Genomic DNA, 21,533 nt, shown 5'->3' on the forward strand with positions numbered 1-21,533 from the left:
TTTTTTTTTTTTTTTTGATCGCCAGTGGGTAGACGAATTAGATTTTATTTTCATTGCCGTTTTTTTCTCCTTAGTTTGCGACCATCGTATTCCCCCTATCCGCCCCCGCGAGAGTGTTGCGCGCGTGCACTGGGTTTTTTTAAGGTTTTCGTGTGATTCTTTTTTGCAGAGAGAACCCCCCCAATGTCCCCCCAGACCCGCGTCCTACACTCCCAGCTCGAACAACGAGCCGGCCGCGTACGGTAACTCGGCGGCCGTCGCTCTAAATAATCTGGACACACTGCGCAGCTACGGTAGCGCCGGCGACGAGTTAGAAAATTTCCCGCCAGATTATTTACGAAACCTGAACCGTTCCACACCTGTCCCACCTGCGTCCTTAACTCTCGCGAACCCGGTCGGCGGAAACGCTACAGGCAGCGACACGGATAGCCTTCATAAGCCGACCTGGCAAGAACAGATGCAACTAGCCTCGTTCATCACGGACACGACCAAGATCAAGAACGGTGAGTAGTATGCGTTGCTGATTTCCCCTCGCTCATCGTAGCTTCTTACTTTTGTTTTCGCTTGCGGCATGCATCGTGGGTGGAACTAGCTTCTTCTTCCTTCGCCACCGTATCCCTCTGGATCCCCATTCCTCCTACCCAATCTTCCTCCTCTCTTTTAGTATCTTGACCTTCTAACCCATTCGACTTCGTTCACTGTCACTAGTATTAGGCCTGTTGGAAAGTTCTGTTACAGTTTCTGGTGTCACAGGACGAACCAGTAAGTCAGTAGATGATTAATGCAACTAATTTGAGTACAAGTCGTTTCTTGTAGCGCAATATCTTCGAAATTGAAACATCGTGTCTTAGTCTGCGGGTTTGAAATGTCGGAGATGTTTTTTAATAAATTAGGCAGAACTGTAGAATTTTACTCTGTGCCAGTGGTTTAAGTAGATTATGGTGGCTCTCCATGATCAGACAGTCAGAACGTGATCTACGTTTGTCTGGGAAATTACAATGTGGTCTACTTGTGGGCAGAATAACAGAATAAGGTCAGTCTCTGGTCAGACAAATATGAATTCATCGGGTATCAGCCAGACAAGTAGAATACTTCTATTCCTTCCCGACAAGTAGAATAGTCCTTGGCTGTTTAAGTGGAATATGTACCATCCCTGAACAGACAACCAGGACATGACTCTTGGTCACACGAGTAGAAAATAATTTGTTCCTAATTGAACAAGTAGAACGACCACAGATCCACACAACCAAGTAGAATATCTATTTCTATTCAGACCACGATCGAATATATAATACGTCTCACGCTTTACAAGTTACAATACAACTTCCCCTTGGGCAGTTAAGTAGATTTACAGGTAAAGTGTTTGTCAACTTAGTTACGATGCCTCTAACTGCTAAGATAACAGCAGAGCAATGTACGCAACAGAACTTCCTCACAGACCTAGTGCACTTCCCTCCTCCCCGTCTCGATACGAATATCCAGAAGAGTATGCTGACTTGGGCGTGTAGTGAATTGAAATTAACACTGGTGTATCGTATTGTGTGCGCTAACAGACCTGAAACGAGCGAGCCCAGTGGTACCGGAGCTGACCACTGGAGGACTTCTACTAAATTCTTCTCGACGCGTGCCTCATGGAGGTGGGACCTCCGTGACCTCCATGACGTCCATCGAGGATGATCCTCGTATTGTCGGTGGTAAGTGCGAGTAACTAGTATGCCTGAAATATTGACGATGACATTACAGATTTTTGGGTCGCTTCGCTTCTCGCTGTACCTATATTCATTTTCTCGGCCAATCTCTCGTTTTATTTCATCTCCCGCCCCTTCTTCATCGACACACACATATACATTCACACAAAGCACATACACAAACCACACGCATTTCTATCTATCTCTTTGTTTTCCGCTCCGTATCGCAGGGGCCAGGTCGTCGCATGTAGCGTGTCGGAGTACAGTTGTTCTCTGCAATGCTTTTAGGGTATCACTGGGACTGTTCAGACTGGGTCAGGCCAAGTCAAAACCCCCTACCTAACATCACGGAGGTACCCGGAAGCGAAGTTCCAGACTCGTCCAGCTTCCACAGCAATGAGAGTAACGAATCAAACACTCATCAGCTACCGTCGGGTGAGTATACCCCGCCTAGCGTGCATGTTGTACCGCTTCCACTCGCACCTGCACATTAACTCCAAACTGGTTACTATTATAGATAATGCGTGTTTTCGAAAATAAGCAACTGTAAGAAAGTAGCACAAGATACATATACTGATACACTGGCAAAGTGTTAATAATCATCCATTGTATCTTAACTCTAACGGTCTATGTACTTACAAGATGTCGACCGTTTGTGTCGATACACGATCGAAGCATATATACTAACACCAAAATGTAACATTAGTTCCTCAACTAACGACGTGAAGTATTTTGTATATAAATAGTAAAATCGCTCGCCTTACTTTCATAGACTACAGCATGGTCCCAAGAAGCCATTACTTCCCGCTTTCTGATATACTACACTCACAGTATTGCACAGCTATCGTTTGAATTCCAACATCAAGCACTGTTTAATATTAACACGTTCGCCGTCACTAGCAATCGACAAAATCTGTTCATTTATACACTGTACATATCCCAACTATAATCGAATGTACTGTGATACTTTTGAACAATTCAAGAAATTTACTCTTCACACTATATAGGGTGTAACAAAAATATTATCCAACCCGAGTTCCAGCCCTAGCGGTGGCTAACAATACCGCGGGAACTCGGCTGACAAATTCGCGCTCTGATTGGTCGGGGTTTTTCGTTAATATCTCGGTAACGGAGCCTCAGATTACATTGTTGCTAAGAAAAAACTTGTTCCAATTCACCCCCCGAGTGCCCACATTTTTGTTACACCCTGTATATTCTGCAAGCAGTACGACGGCGAACGTCCTTGCCTCTCTATTACCGTTGAACCAACGACCATAATCGATGAATTACTCAATTTCCAGTGCACGGCTCTGTAGATCCCACGAGGGACATCGAAACCCTGAACGAAGACCAAGAGTCCGAGTATGTCGGTGACTCGGAATGCGGGACCGAGTTCTCGGAGCAATATCACTGCACGGAAACGCAACGTTTGAACCCGTTGGACAGCGGCGGCGAGGGTGAATACAAATACAAAGGTTCCGAGAGTTATCTCCGTCATCCGAACACGTATCTGCCGCATTACAACATCCACACGGACACGGAGAACGAGACGAATCCATTGAACGGTCGTCTCAGCACGCTCGAATCGGACGAGGAGGAAGACGACGTAGTGCCTTATGGTTTCCCGAGCACCCGACGGAACCGATGTCACAAGGGCGACGACGCCGATGAGATCGGCTCGGTGATCACCACCCTCGAGGAACGTAACTCGTTGCTAGGTGGCGCGACAAGCAACAGCGATTTGTCCACGAATCTATGCGAGATCGACGATTCCGAGTACGAGATCGCCGAGCAGAAGAGCAACGGCCGTCTGTGGTTGTCGGGGAACGGTATCACGCAGACCTCGGTGTGACATACAGTGGTGGTGGTGATGGCGCCGTTTCAGAGCCGACTGACTGAACGTGATCGTGTTATTCTGTGCTTCTCGAGGGAAGACTATCGAGTGCGAATGTTTTGTGAATATTACGACAATTTTTGTACATACATACACGTTATCAGCATAGGTAGAGAGAGAAAGAAAGTGAGAGAATGAGAGAGAATGTGTACAGAGGCAGCTACAGTATAAAAGAAAAATGGCGGACAGCCGACGGTATGAACTCGCCATACTTGTGAAGTGACCCCACAGTTATTCTGCTTTAGATTTTGATGGAATATTTTCGAGGACGTCCAACCTTGTCTTCGGTGACTGGACTAGGGATGTTTACGCAGGATGATGTCTTTACGAACTGGCTTAAAAGAGGAGTTAGAGGGAAATAATTCAGAATAGCGTGAAGACTCTATTGTAGTTTATCGAAGTCTATTTTATTGTGTTTTATATGTACGCAACAAACGCAATAACTGCGTAAAATTCACGGTCTAGTGACGAAATTCTGCAGAATATTTCGATGACAATATCTATTTTTTAAATAAGATGTAGCAGAACAGAACGTGTTAAATGGTGGATGTCGAAACTTTTGATATTAACATGAAACTTTGTTTTACATCCAAAACATATCCTACAGTTTTATCAAATTAAAGAAGTAGAAATATGATTTTATATATTTTATGTATTCTGCAGAATGGAATTTGTACTTCGGGTCAGGGAACTTCCGATGAAAATTTCATCAGAATTTTAAATCTGAGCAACTGTAGGCTCTCGCGTTGTGAGCCAACGATGTACGTTTGCTCCCATGCTGGTACATCGTACCTCAAATCTCCTATGTAGGTAGAGCTTAGGTACTGACGTAAGTACTTAATTCCTCGAAAAAATTCCATGGAGCGCCAAGCACGAAAATGAACGCAATTTCGGGGAGCAAGGTCTTCTTTTCCGACGCCGTTTTCCGTTACAAGCTCTTGTTATGAAAAGGAACATAGGTATTTCTATTGATTGGTACAAGATTTCCAGAATTTTGTTTCAATGATAGTTCTCCTGCCGTGAACCATCGTGTGTCTAGGAATTCGTTCAACCGCGAAACGTGAATCTTTCTTATTCTACCAAAGGGGATGAGGTTTAGTGAAATGGATATATTATATTTACGGCAACCTATGCGCAACTATTACGAATAAGGAGTTTATCTCGAATTAAGAATGGAATTCGTTGCTTGACGGAGTAAATGTTAATCACGACCGCGTCGTCAGACCAATGACTATTATTTAATGACTTATCGTTTAAAACTCGGAACGTTTATCCGCAACACTATGATTCCAGTGCGAAACAAAAACAAAAACGGAAGAAGGAACATGAAAAAGAACAAAAGAGAAAATGGAAGAATGGTACATACAGAGGTACATACATTTATGTATTTTTACTATTCACTGACCGACTTTATTTTGGTTATGTACGAGATGGACCGACGGACTACTTAAATTATTATAAAATATAAGTACAGCGTAGTCTAGTGAGTAAATTGAAATGAAAAATTGACTCGAGTGAAAGAAACGAGAAATATAAATGAAACAGTTGCTCTGCTTCTAGGGGCGAAAATATATGTGTGCATATGTCTGCCGGCGTTTATCTGCAGCGAGGCACGATAGTTAAAAAGGAGATGAGAAGAAAAAAGATTAATGAGAATATTTTTACTGTGATGATAATAATGTTTATACGATGATCAAATACTATGACTTGTATCATAATGATTGTAATATTAACTATCCAACGTTTTATAAAAGGGAAGAAATTAAGCAAGATACGGAGGACAGTATTCCTCCCTCGTATGTACGTAAGCTAAGTCAACGTTCCGTTCGTTCAACTTCCGTTTCTTTTCTTTCTTTTTGTTCTTTAACCTTTTTCTCTTATCTTGTTTTTCTCATACTTTAATCTCGTTTTTATCATTCACTTGGAAATTACATATTCTTTTATCAGTCACCATCAGTTCGACGAAACATAACCGCATACATGGTGCTACTAAATACATCACGCTTTAACATTTTATCTACTCTTTGATAAGACTGCTCAGCGATGCAAAACACACGCGAACTCATCAATTACCTACTCATAGTTCTCACGCGATTTATTTCATCCTCTGAATCTGTCCACGTTAATTCTAACGAAATGTTTCTTAAACTGCCAATCGTTAAATGCCATATTATAAACAATGCATTTCCAATTGATTGATTTGTGTAGCCTACACAAAAGATCAAGAAACTTATTTCCGTGCCTAAATGTTCTTTAAACACTGTGTACTTCCATGGAGAATACTTTTTTATTAAAGTAATCTAGCGGCAGCTTACGATTCGGTGAAGTGTACGCGAGTTTTTATATATATAGATTGTATACTTCTTTTTTGCGTTGTTTTTTCTTTTTGTACGCGTAGAATTTTCCCATCAAATTCACTTTCTCCTTATGTTCCTGTCCGGCGACGGACGCTAGCCATTTTTTTTTTTGTTTTAATTCTATATTTTTAGTGGGATAAATGAGTGAACCACGTTTAAATGAATAACGCGAAACAGGGTGACTTCTTTGCGTTCGACCAAGAGGTGTGAAACGAAAAATTGTCTCGTTCTTGCATAAGTTCGGAACAGCTGTGCCTCCTCTATCTGAAATTTCAGTGCGACACGGACACACGGATACAATTGACACTAGGTAATTTATTCTATATTAGAATGAGAATAAGAATATTGTACAGTTTTAACTTAACAAATTGTATCGGGAAAGAACATCAGCCAGCAGTGAAAGTTTCAGTATATGTCGAAGCACAGCGGATTTTTTAACTTTTAGGTTTATTTCGTTATTGCGAATCGACGATCGAGAACGCATCGTGCCCATCGGTTTTACTGGTGAACAAATGATTTGGTCGTAAAAACCAGGAAAACAACACACAATGTTTTGTAGGGCTTCTGATCGATTAGTGATGTTAACCAATAAGTTTTGTAATGGAACGTTTCCCGTAAGGGTAGTGTATTTAGTGACTGAAATCTTATTAACAATCCAAGCAATCGGAATTGATCGAAGAAACATACGACACTTCATTTTTTTTTTCTTCGTGCGTTTACCTCTTTCATTTCTCCGAACTACTTATCAACGTTTTTGTACTTGATTATAACTTACAGACTAATATATAGTTCCGTTTCACTTCTCACTCGATCACGAACTTGCCATAATTGTACAATTGTGAGGAAATAGAGAACAAAACGAGGGAAAAAAAAAGAGAAAACATTATGTGGGTACAACTTCCAAATTCACCGTAAACACTTAGCCCCGCTAATAGGATACATATCGATATCATGGAATCTTTCAGACAGTGAGGAACTTGACTTGTTATAATTATAAGGCTATAATTAATTTGTACAAGATCAACCTATTGTAATAAAGAAAACAATCTTGCCTACGGTTCTACATTGGTACATTAATTCGTAGATTACCTTTCTTCTACGCGTCTGATAAAATACATTGTGAACTTAGCTATATGTAATTACACATTATCTGTTGCACAGTATGTTCTTTTAAAAGAAAAGGAAAGCTTATGAATTACGAAACAATTGTTTAATTCAAAGTAAATATTTATACAAAATGCTTGTGACTTATCGACAAGTAAAGCTGGCAATGTCGTCAATTAATTATAAATTAATACTTTTCTAATGCTAAAGTTAATAGTTCATTCATTGGTGTTAATAATATTCGAGGATCATCAATTAAACCGGCGCCAACCATGCAACTCGTGAACAACTGAAATAGAATGGACAAAAATATTATTTAGTTACAAGTCCATGTAAAATAAAATGGTAACAACAAAAAGTACCTGCTGAATGAGAAGATCTGCCAATTTAGTATCCGTTTTTGTCAACTGACAAAGTTTCTTAATAAGTGGATGTTTCGGATTAATTTCAAAACGTGGCTGGAGAATAGAATATCGCGTCTCGTCGTCCATTTGATGAGCTTGCGTACGAATAAAATGCCTCGCAGCCGACATATCATTCACGGTGACGACACATGGATGGGATTCAAGACGAGTAGTTATTTTAATATCATATGCTTTTTTCGTTAGAATGTTTCTCATGTAACCAATAAGATTATTGATTTCTCCCTGATTGATAACATCTAAATGAATTCAAGAAAATGTTAAAACTACTTATAGTTCACAGCATTAACAAATTGTTACGATTCACCCTACTCACCAAGATTGTCAGATTTACCCGACTCTGATTCTTCGCGCATTTCCTTTTCAACAGAAGTTAAGGAATAAGACTTAAACTGTCTTAAATGCATTAAAACTAGATCATCGTACTGTTCGTAACAGAACAATACTTCCACGTTACGTTTTTTCAGAGATTCATAATATGGTGACTGTATGGCTAAGGTTCGACTGAAATAAAATCATGTGAAAAACTAATGACAAAACATTTTATGACTGATGCGGATGATTCGAATTATTTGTTTACCTTGGAGCAGATAAATAATATATGTGCTTTTGACCTTCGGGAATACGCTTGCAATAATCTGATAACGTAACTAATTCTCCTGCCGGCATTGTAGATGACTCGAACCGTAAAAGTTTACTTATTGCTTCCTATAAAGCGAAACTGTGAGAATAAACAAGGTCATTATGCTATTTAGAAAATATTACCTTCTCCTTCTGGTCATTGCTGGTAACTACACCTTCCTTCAAGAATAGACCGTAATCACTATAGAACTTGTTATAGTCTTCAGGCTGCTTTTGAGATCGTTCATTTAAAAATTTCAAAACGCGCGCTGTTAAAACACTCCTCAATTTTCTACAATTAAGAGAAATAAGAAAATTAAATTCGGCTATTTATACATGAATGGTAAGTTATTTTTAGTTTTATACCCAATTAAAATACTATTCTGTAACAACTCTCGACTCAGATTAAGTGGAATATCTTCTGAATCAACGACACCCTTAACGAAACGCAGCCACTTCGGTAAAATATTTTCTGCTTTACTTTTTATTAGAATTTTACGACTATATAAAGAAACTCCGCTGGATGTGTCCCTAGCCAGGTCGAACAACCCTGGTCTTTCTTCAGGGAAGTATAACAGTGCTCTAATACTCAATGGAACATCGGTAGTGTAATGTAATGTAAATCGTGGAGAATCAAAACAATTCCCAATAAATCTATAGAATTCCGCATGTTGAAGAGGCTTAATATGTTTTGCATCAAGCATCCACAGTGGCTGAAACATGAAAGTACACTTTATAAGGTAACATAATATATTTCAACGGATCACAAAGTCATAAGTATGATAATGATATCAAAAAAAAAAAAAAAATAAATATCACACAGTTTCATAAGTACCTGAATTGTGTTAGCTCTTTTACCATTAACATAAATCGGACTACCAACAAAGTTGCTATACTTATTGATAATACCTATTAAACATTAATAAACGTTAGTCTTCAAGAAAAGTAAGAGTGATTTAATATACTTACGATTAATTATTGTTTCATCGCTAAATTCACGAGAATCAAGTTTTAAATGAATTACAATTTTCGTTCCCGGTTGGACACCTTCAGCTGTTGAGATTTCAAAAGTACCTGAACTACATACAAAATTAGGGAACATTGAGATATGAGTATACAGTGACCTATATGAACAATAAAATATATTTTTACCCGTCGGAAGACCAACAAAGTCCTTCAGCATCCTTGTTGTAGGATTGGGTGAATACTTCCACTTTATCAGCAACCATGAAAGCACTATAGAAACCAACGCCAAATTGTCCGATAATTTGAGATGTATCGCCAGCATCTTGTTTCTCCTTCAATTTCTCTAAGAAAGCCTGTAATTAATGATGTTTTAATATTTTTATGGGAATTCTTCGCTCGTTATTTTAAGACATTCACGCGATTTTTAGTTTAACGAACTCTAATATAATTGGATACACTTCGCTACGCGGCTGCTAAAATTGGCAACACAGCCGCCGCATACTTCTGAAAAACTCGAGACTACGCGATTTCTCTCCATTTGTATGCATTCATAAAACAGTGTCTGAACAAGACATGAATGAAGGATGTAGGTTTCTGAGGAATGCTTAGTATAATATTTCAAAACACTTCAAGTATTCTTACTTTAGAACCAGATCTGGCTATAGTTCCCAAATTTGATACCAATTCCTCGCGAGTCATTCCAATTCCAGTATCCTGAATAGTAAGTGTTCTATTGTGCTTATCAGTAGCAATATGAATCTCTAAACTTCTATCACCAATAGCCTCTGCTACCTCACTGTTACTTAATCTCATATATCTTAGTTTTTCAAGAGCATCACTTGCATTGGAGATCAATTCACGAACAAATACCTTAGAGTAACAAACAATAAAATCATGAAAAAATATGATCCTAAGTCAAATATTAGATTTTGCTACAAATTTGATGAAATGAAAGTATTATTTTACCTCTTTTTCCGAATACAAGGACTTTGCAACAATTTCTAAGAGCATCTGTGTTTCAGATTTAAATTCATGTTTAATACCTTCACCTAAAAAGAAACAACCACCAAGTAGCACCAAGAATATAACTAAGAACACATGTAATGTAAGTATAAGAAGTTTCAATACTACCTGTAGATTTCTCTGTATCCTTTATGATATTGTGATACTCTGTGGTTTGAGTTGCAGTTTGAGAAGAGTAACATCTTATTGGACTGCCTGCTGTAACTATGTAAAAATCAATTACTTAGATAATTGAAAGACTTCACTAAAAACCTAATATCCATTCAGTTAATAAATACATAATTTAACAATAGTTAAGTATTTATATGAGCACTATAAGATAAAGAGAATAGGTGAACAAGAAATGTATTCATATAACCCCATAAAATCTGATCGATTGATATTATGAAACTGACATATGATATAGCATAAAAGTATACAAACCTGAAAGTCTCCGACACTGTCTTTCTAAAAATTCTTTCTCAAAATTGCGACTCAACGGTCTCGAAAGAGATTTTCCTAATTTAATCGCGCATCTCAATCTTAAAGCGGTCGCCATGCTTTCGAAATTACCAGAAAAGCTCCAAGTACATAACTTGTTATCACTTGTTATGTGTCACGTATTCATGACTGATATCAATAAATTAATCATAAATTGTTGTATTGTGTCAGAAGATTCTCATAATCATGGCGAATTACTTTGTACTTGTTAATTGTTGTTATTTAAATTATTTTCATATTTGTACATATATAAAAATACATTGGGAAAATATTCGTGGTGCTATCTAACGCTATAACTCTCAAGCAACTAGCCAGTTAATATTATACCTTAGCTACTAGATGATGTGTGTATCTAATATAGAGATGGCGTGCAAAATCACTAACGGTGATTTATCACAGTGATCGCCGAATCACGATCACGGTCGTGATTTAAATTCATTCACGACCGTGATTGCGATTATTTTATCTTGAGTGAATTTGCTCACTGCGATCGTAAGTCCTTGAGCTTTAAACGGAAAAGTATATATTTTTTCACTTAACTACAAGACATTTTATTCTAAATGCATCGTTAATGGACATTTTATTAATGTTACTTTTTACATGTTCTTGTTTTATTCGTTTTTATATCTTGCCTTACATTTATATATTTGTAATAGGTAAATTCAGAATAGATGTAGTTTCATAAATAGTTTATCAAATCTACCTTTTGGCCGGCGGCTTACAATTTCCCTTGCGGGAATGCCTTACCGTAATGAGCCATCTCGTAGCCGTGGGATTCCGGGAATCGGGTGACGTCACGGCGTGCGAGCGAGAGCAGTATAACGAGCCACAGTATCGGTGCTCTCCGTCGATGTGACGCGCGCCTAGGAATTTCGGCCGTCTATGGGGGAAGGTGTGCGAGCGAGAGAGTACGGTAGAGCGTGCCGAGTATCGGTGCTCTCCGTCGATCCAACGCGCTAGTGAGTTGCGTCACCCAGTTTATTGACTTAGCCGTGTACGCCGTGTACCAAGGTCGTACCATCCCGTGCAGGTCTGTGCTTGCTTCCTCACTTTCTCGTGAACCGTCGCGGAGGGTGGTCGCGCGTCTCATACTCGTCCTTTCTCTTGTTACTAACCCATTGTTTGTTGCAGGCATTCGACAACCATCAATTTATTTACTGTGCATATTATTAATTTATTTACTGTGCATATTATTAATCTATTTACTGTGCATATTGTTGTGTCCCCTCTCTTGTTACTAATCCCTTGTATGTTACAGATGTTCGAGAACCATTGGCTTCGATATTTATTTTCTTATTTACTGTGATTTATTTACTGTGCATATTATGTATTCTATGTGTATTGTATAATGAAAAATATTTTTCCAAACAGTTATTCCATCGAAAGAAGACATCGATCAACGTCTACATCTTCAAAGCGTGCGTCTACCACTGCGTTAAGTTACTGTAAGTTAAACTTAAATCATAATTCGATATTCATTGTTATATTCATATTCATCATCACATCGTTTATTATTAATTTTAGTCTATCTATTAATAGACTTAAATTGTGATCAGCCATTGTGCATACCAAGTTATTATTAATTCATTTTGCTCGTTGATTTCTCTACACAGACTTGGGGTATGGGCAGTGGGTCTGTACCTATTATGGTACGGGCAGTGGGCCTGTGCACTAAGACTGTTTGCCGATCCCTCTGGTTTCTATTGAGAAGCCAGATATCGGACGTGTTTAGTCTTTGCCTGGCAGTAGGATTTGGAGTAAAGGCTCGTGCGCGCCTGGGTACAATGTGCCCGCCTACGGGGTAGTCGGGAGTCTGCTCCGTAAAAGGACTCTGTTTTACAGGGGATCTCGCTTGCACTACCATACTTGGTCATGACCTGTGCTCGGGTCTGGTACGTAGGTGACCAGCCCAAAGGGCCTGGAAAGTGAGAGATGGATTCGGGTTTGCGAGGTTGCGCCCGTCTTTCCTATTTTCTTAAACCAGGTTCTGGCGACAACACTTTCATCGCGATACTTGTTCATACTGTAGTTTAACGTGGTTCATCGTAGAATTAATTTTTGGCTTGGTATATTAGGTGCGTAAACGAAATGATCGATGGAACTTTTTCCATTCCGTCTATCTCTTTCGTTTGAGTATTAGCGACTACGTTGCGTTTAGTTTAAGTTATTTCGTATTAATAGCATTAATTCGTATTAATTAGAATATTAAGATAATATTAGTTCTAAGCTGAAGAACGAAGACAACCGACGAGGGAACTTAGTTTTTTATAGGTTTAGGCTGAAGAAAGAAGTCATCCGCCGAGGGATTTTAGTAGCGATAGTATTAGATAGTTAAGATTTTAGTTATTTATAAGGTTTATTGTGAAAGGTGGGTAGATGTGGAACTTGTGATTCCATCTACCTGCCTTGGGCCTCCACTCGCAGCAACCTCCTCGTGGTGAGGCCTGGGCAATCGGTATTGTCATCGGTAAAGTACTGTAAACTGAAGACAATACCGAGCTAATGGCTGCGAACTTCAAATCTATCTCATAAAACCACGTTCTATATTACATCGAACTAGGATTATTTTAGAAATCGATATGAGATTCAAAGTGTAAAAATGTCTAGTACTTTGAATGTTTTAGAAAATTATTCGAGAAGCTTTATAAATGAATAATTAGTATTTTATCATAAATTATTAAATAACAACCCCGTCTTAGTATTTATGAGAAATAAGAAATATTAATTATTTTATTTAAATTATTTTAATTACGTTCTGTGCGTATGTTCAGGACAGAACTGCCCTAGACATGTGGCGCGAGAAGACTGGAATTTGTATTTTCATAAACGAAGTTACAAACTATGTAGTACTGATGAGAACGGGCATCATTTTTCTTCGTCATGCATTAAATTCGAAGATTAAAGAACGTAGAATAATACTCTCTAACGGCTGGGAACCAGTAATTACAAGAATATTGTTAAAATTACATTTATTTGCAACGGTTGACATTGTATCTCGTCATGTGTACCCCGTTTAGTTCACTTTAGACAGATCTTACACCGTTATCCGGATAGCTCTCGTCTAGATAAAGCACTCGATTTGTAGGTGAAAGAACGTAGATTAATCCCCTGCCATTGACAATAACAATAAACGACCAGACACTGTTAAAATCGCATGTAATTGCGGAATACCACTATATTTTTGAACGGTGGCGCCACCCGTGGCGAATCGCTAAAACTGTTAGCCATAGAATGGGCTAACAGTTTCAGCGATTCGCCACGGATGGCGCCACCGGTCAAAAAAATAGTGGTACTCAGAGATTAAATGCGATTTTGACAGTGTTCTGTTCACTCACTATTATTTTCAATAACAGGGGATTAATCTACGTTCTTTAAGCTACAAATAGAATGCTTGGTCAAGACGAAATCTGTTAGTATAACGCTGTAAGAGTTGTCCAAAGTGAAGTAAACGGGGTACGCGTGACGAGATACAGTGTCAACCGTTGCAAATAAATTGTGATTTTAACAGTGTTCTGGTCGTTTATTGTTATTGCCATTGACAGGAGATTAATCTACGTTCTTTCAGCTAAAAGTTGAGTGCTTGGTCAAGACGAATCAGCCGTTATAGGGTACTAATCTACATTCTTTAAACTTCGAATGTAATGCATGACGAAGGAAAATGTTGCATCTTTAGTGGTTATATAATTGCAACAGTTTTCGATCGGATTTACACTGCTAAACAGGCATCAGTTTTCCTCGTCATGGATTACATTTGAAGTTTAAAGAACGCAGATTAGTACTCTCTGGCAGGTAGGAACCAGTAATTACAAGAACATTCTTAAAATCTCAATTGTTTGCAACGGTTGACACTCTATCTCGCGATGCGTACCCCGTTTAGTTCACTTTAAATAGCTCTTCCAACGTTCTATGGACAAGTTACGTCTTGATCAATCATTCAGTTTGAAGATAAAAGAACGTAGATTAATCTCCTGTCATTGAAAATAACAATAAACGTCCAGAACACTGTTAAAATCGCATTTAATTGTGGAATACCACTATTTTCTTGACCGGTGGCGCCATCCGTCGTGAATCGCTGAAACTGTTAGCTAATTATATGGCTAACAGTTTCAGCGATTCGCCACGGGTGGCGCCACCATTCAAAAGAATAGTGGTATTCCACAATTAAATGCGGTTTTAACAGTGTTCTGGTCGTTTATTGCTATTTTCAATGACAGGAGATTAATTTACGTTCTTTCAGCTACAAATTGAGTGCTTCAGCTAAACGAAAGCTATCCGTATAACGGTGTTAGAGCTTTCTAAAGTGAACTAAACGGGGTACGCATGACGAGATACAGTGTCAACCGTTTCAAATAAATGTAATTTTAACAATGTTCTTGTAATTACTGGATCCCAGCCGTTAGAGGGTATTATTCTACGTTCTGTAATCTTCGAATTTAATGCATGAGGAACAAAAATGATGCCCGCTCAGCGGTGTAAATGTAATCGAAATCTGCTGCAAGTAGAGTTGCCGCCCCATGAGGGGCTACGATAATACAGGCAAAACTAATTTTACTAATTCAGGGATTCTGCACTATTGAGTCCATGCATTAAGTCCTGACGGACAATTTGAGACTAATAACGTTCATTTTAAGTACATAATTACTGAGATATTCGCTTTTTTCCATCACTAGGAATTTTCACTCACCGATCGGTATGATTTGGCTAGTAGTTTGAGCGAATTGCCACGGGTGGCGCCACCGGTCGAAAAAATAGTGGTAATCCGTAATTAAATGCGATTTTGACAATGTTCTGGACATTTATTGTTATTGTCAATGGCAGGGGATTAATCTACGTTCTTTCAGCTACAAATCGAGTGCTTTATCTAGACGAAAGCTATCCGTATAACGGTGTTAGAGCTGTCTAAAGTGAACTAAACGGGGTACGCATGACGAGATACAGTGTCAACCGTTTCAAATAAATGTAATTTTAACAATGTTCTTGTAATTACTGGTTCCCAGCCGTTAGAGGGTATTATTCTACGTTCTGTAATCTTCGAATTTAATGCATGAGGAAGAAAAATGATGCCCGCTCAGCGGTGTAAATGTAATCGAAGTCTGGTGCAAGTAGGGTTGCCGCCCCATAAGGGGCTACGGTAATAGAGGCATAAATAGCCTATTAAGATAATATTAGTTCTAAGCTGAAGACCGAAGACGTCCGACGAGGGAACTTTTTTTATAGATTTAGGCTGAAAAAAGAACTCATCTGCCAAGGGATTTTAATACCGATAGTATTAGATAATTGAGGTTTAAGTTATTTGTAAGGTTTATTGTGAAAGGGGAATAGGTGCAGAATTTGTGATTCCATCTATCTGCCTTGAGCCTCCATTCGCAACAACCTCCTTGTGGTGAGGCCCGGGCAATCGGTATTATCATCGGTAAAGTATTATAAACCAAAGATAATATCGAGCTAATGGCTCTTCGTCTGTTTTTCCGTTTTATGAGGGTCAGTGTCCGTGGGCTAATCGCAGGTATACGATTCACTGACTATGAGCAAGAAAAAGCCTTCAGCAGTAACCGAAGCGTAGACAACTATTGACAGACCAGTGTTCGCGTTTGTTTTATATTCAACTTGCCCGCAGGCAATTCGTCTGTAAGGGAAATTGTCTACACAAATTCATTGGTTTAAAAAAATAATCCCCCATTCTCACAATATTTTGGTGATAAGTACTACAATATTTAACAGATTTACTAATAGATCTCAAACGATTGTCCCATTTTTTCAAACAAAATTTAATGACAATTTGTTTGTAAACATGCAGAACAGTAAGGTATTGTCCCGAAACAGCGTTTCGTAACAACTTTCATTATAAAAAAAAAGTTTATTATTCGTAGCTGAGGTGGCGCGTGGTACATACATGAGGTTTCCGACTACAACAAGTCCTATAATTTCACGCAATACTATGTACAGACATGGTTCGTGTTGCAATTATTAATATCTAGTATTAATTAACATAAGTCAACGTTACGGCTAAATCATTACCCATTACACTATGATCTATGATTAATGTTCGCAAGGTCCGCGTTGTCCACGCGGATCTTTTACAATTGTAACTGTTACGCGTGTTCTGTATGGTGCAGTCGCCAGTTATTAAATTCGCCCAATCTTTTACATTGTCCCGTAACAATGTTCACTCGACGAAGTTGTCGATATCCGTTTTGGGACGAATACCTGAACGCCCACCAGCTTCCCAACAACCGCGCGGTGTGATATCTTCGACGGACCGCGGACTGAACCGGCGACTACACGTACAGTCACGTACACGCGAATGCTTAAAAACGCTTCGATAAAAAGTATCATAAAGCGGGAGCACTGATTGAAAGATATTAAAAAAAAAAAAGAAGGAAAGTACAAAGACAAAAAACGTGGATGGTAATAAATATTACTTCCGTAGACATCGTTAGGTACTAACACGTCTCTAATTAACAGTAGTCGTATCTGCCATCTCTCGGTGTATAAAGATACTGTGCGATTAGTGCCTAGAAAGATCGTTTTGGCTCTTACCAGCGAGTACAATTCGTAAGAGCGTTTCGGCGCTTTTTGTTACTAGGATTCGCGTTCAAATTACTTTTCCGCGTTTGTATTTTGTTCACCGATCACGCTGACCGTTTGCTTGAGCAACAGAAGAAGTTAATGGACATTTTAAATTATGTCGGTGTTTCTACTATTCTATGCGCGAGAAGAAGCTTCGTTCGCAGAGGAAGAATACAATTTTCGTTTCAGGAGTATCAGAGAGATCATATAGATGAAATAAAAACGATATAATAAACGTCATTGCTTCTCCTTAATTAGCATTACGAGTGATCCGTAAGTTGTAATTATTCATCGTCGAGACGAAATGTAACCTAGTCTCGTCGTACTTTTAGGTATTCGCGACGAGCGGAAATATTGTAAATGATAAAATGGCACCCTGAGTTGAAGAAGCACGGTCTTTAAAAGAAAAAAAAAGTACAGCATTTAAGTACTTATAGTCGGGTCGAAGAAAGAATCGACTTGAGTGGTAGGGGAAGTCCACGAGAAAGTACACATTCTCAATCTTATGCTAAAAGAAACATTGTTTACCTCCATCCCCGTTAATTACATAGAAACGTGGCTACTCTGAAATGCTCTACAAATTGCTATCCATCAGAATGGTACCGATACACAATCTCTAGACTTTCTAAAGTTACGATTTGATCACTGTTCTTATTCTTTAAATTCACTATTAGGTCAAGCATTTTTAAAATGAAATACTATCCTTCTGTTGTAACATTTTGTTATACATCAAACAATCAAGTCTTAAATCAATGTTCCAGGTCACAGGAGGTTCGAAACGAAGCATCAACTTCCTTTTTTATTTTTAAAATAGTAACTAAGGCACAGTTTTATTTCTTCCGTGACCTTGAACATTGCAGTGCCATAAACAGCTAAAGGACACATTTTCAAGGCGTCCTATTACACCACAGGACATCATAGTATATAAGATAGGACAAACCTGCGAACGTACTGATTAAACAGGCGTTTTACCTATTCGAATTTCTGTAGAATCTGTGACGAGATTTAGTCTCATTGCTGAACTCCTCTGCCAAAAGAGAGTGGAAGCATCCGTCTACTAGGACGAGTGGTGGAAGGTACTTCGAGTCGATTCTTTTCTTGTCCCGATTGTGTTATCGGAATCTTTTCTTTTGCCGTTGTCTACCGTGCGAAAAGTGAAACTGTCTTGGAATCGTTGAGGGAGTTATTGGAATGTACTTTCGTCGAAGGCATGGAACTCCAGAATGTCAGAGGGTCATATCCCGGGACTGTATGTTAGGAATGCGACGCCCTAGTCGGCTCCTTTTTCGCAGCGGATACGCCTGCGGGATTAGTGACCTTGTAAGCGTTGCCCTTCACCTCGGCCGGGTGTCTGTGCGTGCTCGTCGACGATTTTCTCGGTGGTTTCGTGATCTGGGTTGTCGACAGGCCGCTCACTGGATACTTATTTCTGTTCGACGTGCCGCCGTTGCTGCTTCTCGTACCGTTCTTCGCGGACGTCGACGATGTCGCCTCGGTCGGATGCTTCGGCATCACGAACGCTTTCGTCTGCTTCAGCAGATACCGATCGTTGCACAACGCCGATATCAACGGCAGATCCAAATTACGGCTTTTCTCCCGTAGCGTTCGTATGTCCAGCATTCCGTCCTCTTTTCCCTCTTCGTGTTCCTCCGTGGTGCTGCTTGTCTTCGACGTCTTCTTGGGCGAGGTGGATGAGGAAGAGGCCGACGGGAGCGGCTGATTCTTCTCGAGATTCTAGAACCGGACACGTACAGGGTATAAACACAAATTTCTCGAGGGACTTTTCATTCAAGGAGTGTGGACATGTTAAGAGGTCTGTTTGGGGAATAATTTTTCCAGGACAACGCGGTTTAGGTCAGGAAGCCTCGGTAGTGATGACTAAAGGCAGAAGTAGCTGTAAGATTGTGAATTTAACAGCTTCGAATTGACTAACAGGGAAACATTTTTCCAAACTGATGACTTAGATTTAGTTGAAGCTTTTGTTAGTGATATAGTTCAAAAGGTTAGAATCTGCCAGCCTTGTCACAATGAGCCGCTGGCTTTGAGAGTTCATTTGGGAATCGATGGTTCTGTCAACAATGCTGGGACAATACACCATACCTGTATTTCATAAGGTGGCGGCGGGGGTGGTGGTGGTAGCCTGCGATGCTTGAGCTGCGGCAGGGACTGCAGCTTCATGCTGGAAGGCGTGTCGAAACACTTTAAAATGTTCTCGTCGCTTCTGGTCCTGGAGAACGTGTGCAGAGTGTGCGGATGCGCCGGGGCTGGCGGTTCCCGTCTAAGACTCTGACTTCCTGCCGACGAACAAGTAGCCCCACTATATAGCGAGCTCGTGCTGGCAGCGTAGTGGCTGCTCAGGTTACTATGCGGTAAGTAATTGTTAGAACTCGTGTCGCTGCTACTAAGGTTCTGGTTCGAAGCGTATTTCGACGGCGAGGAGAATGATGAACCGGGTAGGTAAGGCGTGCTACGGTACATTACCAGCGATTTGTTGTTAAACGAGGGATAAGGCGGAGGGGGATAGGCAGCCATCGCGGCAAGAAGCGAGCCTTGCTTCGCGTCGATGTACTCTTGCTTGGAGACTGCGGGATCTTTCAGCGGGAACATAACGTAATCGACATCGGAATAGAGCTGCTGCTTGTACTGTTCGATCTGTGACCTGGCCACTTGGCTGGTGTAAACGGTGGCCAGGCTAGGCGGCGGCGGCGGGGGTTGTCTGGGATGTACCATGGGTGGCGGAGGGGGTGGCGGGGGAGGCGGTGGTGTTAAGTAAGGCAACAAAACCGGACCACCTCGTGATGCGTGCACGTCCAGGTAATTGTTCGGCCCGACAACGAGAGCGGCGACTGGAGCATGGACCGGCGTGGGTTTCATTTTGTCACCGGGATAGGTGGGCGGTTGAATTCTCGGCGGTGGTTTCGGGGCAATCGATGGAACGTCATTGGTCGGTTGGCCGGTGGTGGTCTTCGACGACGTCATACTGACGTTCGTCTTGCTGTTCGCCAGGCTGGTCTGGATCTTCGTCGACGTCACCCTCGAGACGATCTCCTCGGTGGCGGCTGGATAGAGAGTGGAAATCGCTTCTTGCCGAGTGACCTCTGAAACTTCCGGATACGGCGGCGGAGGCGGTGGTTCTCTGGGCGTCACAGCGTCGTTTCTAGGCGGTGTCGGTGGTGGTATTTGAATTCTTTCTCTGGGCGATGTGTAGGGTGGAGGTGGAGGCGGATCGGTCCTTCTCGGTGGCAGGGGAACAAATTCCCCTCGGGTCGCGTTGTACGGTGGCGGTGGCGGTGGTTCTCTTTCGATATCCGGTATCTTGGATCTCGACGAGTTTATCGTCGCGTAGTCCATGCTCACTGGATAGGGAGGAGGCGGGGGAAGCTGTCTGTCGCTATCTGTCCTAGGTGGCGGTGGCGGTGGTGGCATGGTAACGTAGTCGCAATCAGAATCCATGGAATTGCTGATAGTCTTCCGAGGTGGATAACGCCCGACGATTAGATCTGATAGCTCGTCGGCCGATAACAAGGGTCCCACGCTGGAAGGATCGCTACCATCCCCTCTGAAGCTTCCCGCGCTCAGTATACTATTACTACGTGATCTGGAATCCTCGAGTTGTTGATCCAGGGTGACCGCCGTCATTGTGGCGACCACGTTAGAGACATCCTCGTCACCCTTACACACACTATAAATTGGTTCCTGGTCCTCGGCGCTAGCGTCTTCTGTGTATACATCGCTCGTCTCGGATCTAAGACCACTGTGTATAGTATAGAAGCCGGATGTTACCGAAGCCTCGTCGGTCGTTGATTGGACGGAGCTCAAAGCGCACACGTCACTCGCCGCGGAAGACTCGTTCGCGTCCCCTGTCGGGGAATATAGGTCGCCTATTCTTTCGTCTTGCATTTCGCTGCTTCTCAGGGTGTACACCCCGCTGGTTTCGCTTGCTATGTCCGTGCCTGGAAGCGAAATTTGGTACGTCTTATTACAGTGTTCTATGGATTAAAGGTTAAATCGAATGGCTCTACGAATCCGCGAAACGCGATCTCTCACCTGCGTATTTGCCACCTTTCTTGCACCTGTCGTAAATGGCGCCAGGAAAGCTGGCGGTTTCCGAGGAAACCGCAGAATTCTGTGCCGTATGGGAATAGCCTAGCTCTAGACTGGACGTCGCCGAAGTTCGACGGATCCTCGGCGGTCCACCAGCAGGTGTGTTCACGACCACGACCGTGCTGCAGCTGCTGCTACATTGTGACCCCTCGGCGGCCGTCGCCGCGCTCGACGCCAATCTTAATGCGGCCGTCGCGGGCGTGCTATCTGCGCCGTCGACTTCTGAAAATTATACGATCGTTATCTATTACCCAAAAAAGTCAGTGTCTCATCAAACAACCCTCGTACATATGTATAGGTACTG

General features: G+C 41.0%; 3 protein-coding genes across 3 annotated transcripts in view; 1 reads left to right on the plus strand and 2 right to left on the minus strand.

Moving 5' to 3' along the window:
- Nucleotides 1-3,575, plus strand: part of LOC107188197 (fat-like cadherin-related tumor suppressor homolog) — a 61,263-nt gene extending 57,688 nt beyond the window's left edge. Inside the window, exons 19-22 of the mRNA XM_015576452.1 lie at nucleotides 170-503; nucleotides 1,554-1,694; nucleotides 1,977-2,123; nucleotides 2,990-3,575. Coding sequence (XP_015431938.1) covers nucleotides 170-503; nucleotides 1,554-1,694; nucleotides 1,977-2,123; nucleotides 2,990-3,540 — 1,173 coding nt within the window. The 3' untranslated portion in view covers nucleotides 3,541-3,575. The remainder of the gene's footprint in view (nucleotides 1-169; nucleotides 504-1,553; nucleotides 1,695-1,976; nucleotides 2,124-2,989) is intronic.
- Nucleotides 3,576-7,183: 3,608 nt separating this feature from the next.
- Nucleotides 7,184-10,668, minus strand: LOC107188248 (heat shock protein 75 kDa, mitochondrial). Its single transcript, XM_015576511.1, has 13 exons — nucleotides 10,499-10,668; nucleotides 10,184-10,279; nucleotides 10,019-10,101; nucleotides 9,695-9,922; nucleotides 9,239-9,405; nucleotides 9,056-9,165; nucleotides 8,922-8,995; nucleotides 8,453-8,799; nucleotides 8,231-8,378; nucleotides 8,046-8,173; nucleotides 7,782-7,969; nucleotides 7,406-7,704; nucleotides 7,184-7,332 (listed from the first exon to the last, which is right to left on the minus strand). Exons 1-13 carry the CDS (start codon nucleotides 10,611-10,613, stop codon nucleotides 7,231-7,233), a joined length of 2,085 nt encoding a protein of 694 aa, XP_015431997.1. The 5' UTR covers nucleotides 10,614-10,668; the 3' UTR covers nucleotides 7,184-7,230.
- Nucleotides 10,669-18,199: 7,531 nt separating this feature from the next.
- LOC107188198 (protein expanded-like) overlaps nucleotides 18,200-21,533 on the minus strand; it is a 33,331-nt gene continuing 29,997 nt past the window's right edge. The window contains exons 9-11 of the mRNA XM_015576453.1: nucleotides 21,173-21,451; nucleotides 19,226-21,078; nucleotides 18,200-18,859 (exon numbers count right to left, since the gene is read on the minus strand). Coding sequence (XP_015431939.1) covers nucleotides 18,380-18,859; nucleotides 19,226-21,078; nucleotides 21,173-21,451 — 2,612 coding nt within the window. The 3' untranslated portion in view covers nucleotides 18,200-18,379. The remainder of the gene's footprint in view (nucleotides 18,860-19,225; nucleotides 21,079-21,172; nucleotides 21,452-21,533) is intronic.

This window comes from Dufourea novaeangliae, unplaced genomic scaffold (assembly GCF_001272555.1).
Source record: "Dufourea novaeangliae isolate 0120121106 unplaced genomic scaffold, ASM127255v1 scaffold118, whole genome shotgun sequence".
Lineage (NCBI taxonomy): Eukaryota > Metazoa > Arthropoda > Insecta > Hymenoptera > Halictidae > Dufourea > Dufourea novaeangliae.